Source organism: Triticum aestivum, chromosome 4D (genome assembly GCF_018294505.1).
Source record: "Triticum aestivum cultivar Chinese Spring chromosome 4D, IWGSC CS RefSeq v2.1, whole genome shotgun sequence".
NCBI lineage: Eukaryota > Viridiplantae > Streptophyta > Magnoliopsida > Poales > Poaceae > Triticum > Triticum aestivum.
In genome coordinates, this window is record NC_057805.1 from 504311684 (window position 1) to 504319470 (window position 7787).

Sequence of the window (7787 nt, forward strand, 5' to 3'; positions counted from 1 at the left end):
GCCACTGCCACCCCCCTCCTGAGCCGGATTAGCTGCTTTTTCTGTTTATTTGGGCCTTGTCTTGCTGTGCCCCCAGCGATGATTTGAGACTTGCTTGTACTTTGAACCGACTTGTTGGATGCTTGGTGTTGTTGCTTTATAATATAAAGCGGGGGGAAACCCTTTTTCGTATAAATCCTGCGAATCAAAGAGGCCATTGGGCTTGGGATTCTAAATTTTCTTTGTTTCTATGAAACTCAACCCAAAGGAAAACTTCCTCCATTTTTCACATCCTTTAAATCAAATAGATGAATAGTGTCATCAGAGAAAAAAAATCCGATTCCAACGTTTTCCCTTCACTTTTCCTATGTGTCAACGAGACTCTTAATAGGCACACAATCAAGACCAAAACAAATCAGATTTAGTAATTTGTTTTTAGAAACTAATTAATCATCTGATGAGTTTTCGGAAATGATCATGGAAGGAATCCTACGCCACATAGCACTCAGCACACGCAAAAGCTCTTTCTCCTTGCCTTTTCTTTCTGAAGTCAAAGGTACAAGACTCTTTATACTATCTCTGTTCTTTATTGCATGACGTCTTACAAAGCATTGCCATCAGAACATCCCTATGTAGTAGTATATGTTAATTACTCATATATGTTTATGTCAACAAGCTAACATAAATCGCACCATTGGACAGATTTAGCATATCATTTGACTTGCGTATATACGCGTACGAATATCAACAGCAAAACGCGCAAACTAAGAAAGTCGTATATACCTCAAAATGAATTATTATTATTTTACTTAGAAAAGGTAGCTACGACGTCGTCAGCCACCTCAAGAAGCGAGCCAGCTACACTCCGACGGTAGCAACACGGCGGTGACCTGTAAAGACGGGTTCTGCTTCTGGAGTGCCTTTGGCTTGGCTGAATAATGGCTCTTCCACATGCATGTTCTCCGGCCGCTCGTCTTCCCACCTATATATACAGGCTAACTTGCTGGCTACCCTTCCATTTGCAGCTCAGCTTGTCCGAAAGGATCCACGGATCATACGTACATGGCCGCGGCCGCGGCGGCGCCGCCCCGGCGCATGGGCAGGTCGAGCGTCCACATGGACGGCGGCGGCCGGCGCCAACAGGCCGGCCCCGGCGATTGATGGTGTACGCGGCACGTCCTCCGGGGTCGGCGCCGGGCGGCGGCCGGGCATCAACCTCTTCTCGGGGCCGGTATGTGCCGCCGTGTTCGTCTCCTTTGCGCTCTGCGTCGTCGTCTTCTGCGTCTACTCCTTCCTCGCTCGACGCCGCGCCATCTCCGCCGCCCGCGGCAACTTCGTAAGGCACATAAGCGAAATCGACACGGACCCCGAATTCGGACGGCCAGCCCGCACGCCGGTGCCACCGCCTCCTCCAGCAATGACAAGGACCGACCACGTTGACGTGCCGCCGCCTCCTACGGTAGCGACAACGCCCCCTCCAACAGCAACAGCCTCGAGCTCACAGGAAGCCCACTCCAACTCCACCTCCAACTCCGGCCCGGGTAACTGCCCGGTGTGCCTCGAGCCATTACATGGCGGTAGCAACATCATGGCGGCTTACGCGTGTAGCCACGTGTACCACGCGCCGTGCATTGAGCCGTGGCTCCGCCAAGGAGGCCCTTGTCCCGTGTGTCGGTGCACTATCAACTCTACCTTCACCTTCAACTCCACCTCTAACCCCATCTTCACCCCCACCTCCAACGTTAACCGCACCTCCACTTCTATCCCTATCCCCACCTCCAGGCTCCAACTCCAACTCCACCTCCAATTCTCGTGCTGACGTGCCACGGTCTCCTCGAGCAGCAACAACACACTCCCGCACACACGTGCTACCACTTCCTCAAGCAGCCACATCGTCCTCCCGCATAGACGTGACACCGGCTCCCCGAGAAGCAACACCGCCACCGCCTTCTCGAGCAGCGCCGGTCCGCCGCCCACAGGGAGCCAACTCCAACACCACCACCAACTCTGGCCTTGGTAACTGCCCAGTGTGCCACAAGCCATTACATGGGCGTACCAACATCATGGCGGCGCATGCGTGCGCCCACGTGTTCCATGCGTCTTGCATTGAGCCGTGGCTCCACAACCGAGGGTCTTGCCCCGTGTGTCGGTGCACTGCCCACCCCATCTCTGACTCTAACTCCACCTTCAATTCTGACTTCAACTCCACCTCTACATCCACCCCTAGCTCAAACTCCACATCTACCCCGATCGGTGACTGCCCGGTGTGCCTCAAGCCCTTGCACGTTGGCAGTGATGATGTCAGGGCAGCACACGCGTGCGGTCATGTGTTCCACTCGCACTGCATTGAGCCGTGGCTCCACCAGCAGGACTCCTGTCCTATGTGCCGGTGCACCGTCAACTCTACCTCAGCTCCTCCAATCCTAACTCCACCTTCAACTCCACCTCTACATTCACCCCCACCACTAACTCTAACTCTACCTCCACCTCCACCTCCAGCCCCATCGGCTACTGTCCGGTGTGCCTTGAGCCTTTGCACGCTGATAGTGATGACATCAGGGCGGCACACGTGTGCGGCCATGTGTTCCACTCGCGATGCATTGAGCGGTGGGTACGCCAACGAGGATCATGCTACGTGTGCCGGTGCACTGTCGTCTTCAACTCCAACTCCGGGGGCGAATGTCCAATGTGCCTCAAGCCCTTACTCGTTGGTGGTGGCGACGTGAGGGCGGCACACGTGTGCGGCCACATGTTCCACTCACACTGCATCGAGCGGTGGCGAACTCCTGCTCCGTGTGCCGTTGCACAGAAACGACAGAGTAGGGGCACCGAAGCGGACTACAGTGATGTGCAAAGATCCATGATCAAGAGCCGACGACGATGATATGCAAAGATCCATGATCACTTGAGCTGAACTACTCGGTGAGTAAGACAACATGCAACAATGTTGGTAATGACAACGAGTGTGACAGTTTGCCAGTAACAAATATATTGTACAATTGTTTTGCTTTGGAATGAGCTTGCTTAGACATAGTACATGTTGTCCACCAATTGCTTGGATATTCATTTATGTTCTGTCATTTGTTCAGTGACATATTCTTTTGTTATTAGTGTTATAATGTAACTCAACCCATACAGATAAGGGTTTGGAATTCGATTTGATTCTTTTATTGTATCTCAAGCCTTGTAATCTCTGGATGTAATCTTTTTTTTCGAGAAAACTTCTGAGCTGTGCATCAATTGTCAAGGTAGTACAAAGAACACCAGAAGTGAAATTTACATCCAGGTCTGTAGACCACCTAACGACGACAAGAAGCATTGGAGCGAGCCGAAGGTACGCCACTGTCATCGCCCCTCCCTCGGGGGAGTCGGGCAAACATTGTTGTAGTAGACAATCGGAAAGTCGTCGTGCTAAGGCCCCATAGGACCAGCGCACCAAAACAGCAACCGCTGCCGATGAAGAGAAGCGTAGATCGAAAGGATCCAACCTGCAGACACATAGACGTAGACGAATGAAAACCGGATCCAGTCGGATCCATCGAAGACAAACGCCGACCGGATCCCACGAGATCCGTCGGAGACAAACCTCCACACGCTTTGCGACGATGCTTGAAACATCACCGGGGCGGGAGCTAGACAGGAGGACCTTATTTCATCTTCAAGAAGCCGCCGCCGCCTCGTCTTCTTGAGCATGGCACAAACCCTAACAAAACTTAGAAATCTGGTTCTTATATATAACGCACACGCACGTCCCTGCTATGAGGCATATGCTTCAACCCCATCGTTCAACCGAAATGAGACTGAATTAACATTCCAAGAGACAAAGAACATGGCAGAACTAAAGTTTCTAGAGAATAATCTCATTGATAATTTACTGCATTATTACAATGTTATTGGATTAAAAGTTTCTAGAGAATAATCTCATTGATAATTTATTGCATTACAATGTAATTGGATTAAAAGTTTGTATGATGGCACATCGGCATGGTAATGGAGGCCACGGAAAAAGCAATGGAGAAATTCGACACTAGTTTCAGAAACTTGCAAAACCCCTAGCGAGCACATAACCCTTGTCCTTCCAGTTCCAGTCAGACTAAAACACTCCTCTCCTCTAGTAGACAGCTTCTGTTTGCTTCCTTGTTTTCCTTCTGTTCTATATAAAGACCTGTCAGATTATGCTGTAAGCCCGGACGACCTCGACGATGGGCGCGCGGCACAGCGGGCACTTGCCGGCCCCGCGGAGCAGCTCGCGGGCGCACTTTGAGCAGGTGCACATGTGCCCACACCTGAGAATGGCATCACAAGATGAACCAATGTCACATTGTGTTTGTGTATGTGTGTGCAGATAATTAAGTTGAGAGATGGCAAACGGAAGCAGAAGAACAGACCTGTAGAGAAGCGAGTCGATCTGGCTGTCGCAGCAGATGCAGCAGGTCCCTTTCCTCACCAGCTCCCACTGTGATCCATCATCGTACCATCTAACTGTCCCTGGTATAAGTTCAGAATCCAGATTAGTCTTCTTGGTCAATCACCATGGATAGATAGATAGATAGATAGATAGATAGATAGATAGATAGATAGATGGTAGGAGATGGATGAGGAAGAAGAAGAGGGGAGAGTGATATGATATGATCTGACAGACCATGGAGGGACAGAGAGCGGTGCATGGCAGAGGCGACCTCCTGCCGGATGGACCTCTGCAGCTCGACCTGCATCTCCATGCACGCCTGCAGCATCTGCTGCGTGCTGGCCATCCCGCGCTGGAGCACGGCCATGTCGTCCCGCAGGTCGTGGATGGCCTCATCAACTTCCTGCCAAACACATTCCTGCTCTTCAGCAATAACACACAAGATGGTATCCTGAAGAAAGAGGTGGAGCGGAGACTCACAAGTTCATCTGGGCGGTGCACAGGTTGCCGGTTCCAGTCACGACGAGGCGGCACCATCCGCCAGCGCCGCTGCTGCCTTTGGCCGGCGGCAGGCTGCGCACCGGCGGCGGCGTGCTCGGCCCGGTCTGATCCACCGATCCGCTGGTGTTGAACATGGTCTTGGTTGAGTGGAGCTGGAGGGTCATGCTCCTGCCTCTGAGCATACGAGTGGACGAGCTGGTCCAGGCTCTCGCGGAAGCCGCTGCTGAGCAGATTGGAGACGCTGCGCCTGCAAAACAAAGATGATCACCTGATCTTTATCAAGCACGATGATGCAACAATTTATATATACACTGCAAAAAATTATGTGATCTTTAGTCTACCTGCTTAGGAGTTCTCTGAGCTCAGCCCTGTACATTCCGTAGAGCGCGTCTTCCTGGAGACGGTTATGCCGAGCGAAGCCGCCTAGATCTTCCGGCCGCCATTGCTGTGCTTCAGCTTCTGGATTATCAATGACATGCCACTCCTCCTCCTCCTCCTCTGCTTCCTGGCCACTAGCACCCGATCCCGATGTCTCCCCTGGCCACTGCACACTGGGTGGAGGCTGCACGTAAGCTATGGCTTCCTGCCGCGCGCTGCCGTTGCCGTCGGAGGAAGAGCCGGAGTGCTCGCCGCTCTGCGCCGAGGACCCCGAGTCCGACGAGTACTCCTGGTACCCGTGCATGTCTTGTGCCTGATCAAGCTGGCCATCCTGCAGAGCATCACTGGTGTTTGGTACGTTGTCGGGCTGATCTTGTGCTGGCTGAAGCGTCTGGATGATCTCATGGTTGGCAGAAGCATTCTCCAGGTGAGTTGCTTGATCACTGGTGATGTTTTCTGCTCCAGATCCAGGACGACTCTGTGTAATCTGTCCCGATTCTCCGGCTGCCGTAGAAATCGTCACGTCGTCCCGCGTAGGCCTTCCACCACCAATGATTCTGCCTCGCAGAATGGACTGGAAACAATAACAATCAATCATTCTTTTAGCGCACATGATCCAACACAAAAGGCGGCAGAGTGCGAATGTTCAACTTCCACTCATGGTCTCCGGAGTGAGAAGTGCAGGCACAATAGGCGTGAATCAAGTACAGGTGGGGTTTTGGCCAGAAAGATGCAAACTTTTCAGCTGCTACAAGCAGCAATGTGCAGAGGACCCCATGGTGATGGATGATCATCATGGTGGCATGCCAAATGTAAATTACTTCCTAGAAATTCTCAGCAAGATTAGAAAAATGCCACTCCTGTTTCTGACACTCCGATCGTCGACCAAACGAAGTAGTATTTTTTAAGAGGAAAGATTTGTACTGTTTGGGGACAGAGAGAAGAGGAGCAGGGGATGCTGGGCTTCGAGCTGACGGACGGACCTGGATGCGCCCGCGGTGGGCGAAGGAGGACACAGCGCGGTGCTCCGAGAGGCCCTGGAGCTCGCGCAGCCGCTCCATGGACATGCGCCTGGCGGCGGTCGGCGCGCGCGCCTGCCGCCAGCGGAGCCCCGGCGCGTGGCCGTCCCCGCCGTCGCCGCCCTGGCTGGCCCTGCGCACGCGCTCCCGCACCGACCGCACGCGCTCGCGCTCCGTCTCGCCCAGCCACTCCTCGCCTACGCCGCCGTCGTTGCCGCCGCGCGGGGAGCCCTGCGGCTGCGCGGGCGCGGGCGCCGTCCACTCACGCGCGATCCGCCGCACGAGTGCGCGCTCCGGCGACCGCGCGCGCCTCCCGTCGTCGTCGTCGTCGTCGTTGGCGTCGGCGCGGGCGCGGAGGAAGGAGGAGGCGTCGAGCATGGTGGAGACGGCGTGGAGGCGCGCGAGCGCCATGAGCTCCGAGTCGCGGTCGCGGCGGTCGAGCCCGCCGAGCACCATCTGCTCGCAGGCCTGCCGGCGCCGCGCGGCCCACTGCGCGATGATCCTGGACGCGGCGGCGCTGGCCGCTGCGGACGACGACGCCTCCCCGCCCCCGACCCCGGCGCACGCCATGCTCTTGGCGCGGAGGTCCTCCATGGCGCTCGCCGACATGGTCCTAGCTAGGCGGGAGGGCGAGTGGCAGGTATAAGTAGAGCAGCAGGCGGGGAGGCGGAGGCGGCATTTTTCCACGGGCGCGCGAGCAGAGGAGGAGGAGGAGGAGTTGGTCCAGAGCAGCCTAGCAAATCCCGAGGCGGGACGCTGGCCCGATCGAGAGGTGGAGGAAGAAGAAGAAGAAGAAGAAGAGTGGTGTGGCCCTAGCGAGTTCACCATTGTTTTGCTGCTGATATTTTAGTTATTTACTTCTCTGGATTTGTTGTGTTTCTCGGCGACCAAATCGGCACATATATATATTGCTCGGGGTAAATGTAAAAATCGCAGGAATTAATGGGGTAATTATAATATGAGTCATCGCAGAATCTTTAGTCGGATTTTATGATTATTCATCGGCGCGTTTTTATGACCGTGCATCTAATGGTAGATAAATATTGTAACCCGCATTTTTATGACCCAAAATATTGGACCTCACTTATTAAGTTCTATATTTTCATATAGTATATCTTTTTAATTGCACATATTATTTACTCACCTTGCATGATTTAAAAAAACATTATTTACTACCGGATTTGAATTTGTACATGTAAGAGTTGTTCTCTCCTACCGGTATCATCGCTATGTAAGGCGGAGTGCATCCCGTCTCCTCTGATAAATATTTTCAGTTTTACACACAGTTCACAAGCGCAGTTAATACGATATATGTGTGTGAAACTATATGCGTGTAGGGAGATACACACGAGGGCGTTTGAGCGTGCTAAGTGAGATCGTGATTGTCGCTACTCCACGCAAGCATTATGTATCTCATCGCCTATGATAAATGCTTCAAGTCTCACTAACGGTTCACAGCATATTAATATGGTATATGTGTGGGAACCTATTTCCTGCATTAA

At 53.1% G+C, this 7787-nt stretch overlaps 1 protein-coding gene and 1 pseudogene across 1 annotated transcript; one reads left to right on the forward strand and one right to left on the reverse strand.

Annotated features, from left to right (window-relative positions):
- Positions 1-1041: 1041 nt before the first annotated feature.
- LOC123097180 (flocculation protein FLO11-like) lies at positions 1042-2802 on the forward strand (annotated as a pseudogene).
- Positions 2803-3818: 1016 nt separating this feature from the next.
- Positions 3819-7242, reverse strand: LOC123100640 (uncharacterized). The gene is made up of 6 exons (XM_044522534.1): positions 6250-7242; positions 5230-5840; positions 4868-5135; positions 4622-4790; positions 4368-4467; positions 3819-4265 (listed from the first exon to the last, which is right to left on the reverse strand). Exons 1-6 carry the CDS (start codon positions 7111-7113, stop codon positions 4148-4150), a joined length of 2130 nt encoding a protein of 709 aa, XP_044378469.1. The 5' UTR covers positions 7114-7242; the 3' UTR covers positions 3819-4147.
- Between the last annotated feature and the right edge of the window lie 545 nt (positions 7243-7787).

What these genes read in the sequence shown, in the direction of transcription:
- LOC123100640 (XM_044522534.1), bottom strand. Translation starts at nt 7,113, where the DNA reads ATGGTGAACTCGCTAGGGCCACACCACTCTTCTTCTTCTTCTTCTTCT. An exon ending in CTCAGAGAACTCCTAAGCAG is followed by an intron (nt 5,136 to 5,229) that starts GTAGACTAAAGA and finishes TTTGTTTTGCAG; the next exon opens with GCGCAGCGTCTCCAATCTGC. An exon ending in TGCACCGCCCAGATGAACTT is followed by an intron (nt 4,791 to 4,867) that starts GTGAGTCTCCGC and finishes TGTGTTTGGCAG; the next exon opens with GAAGTTGATGAGGCCATCCA.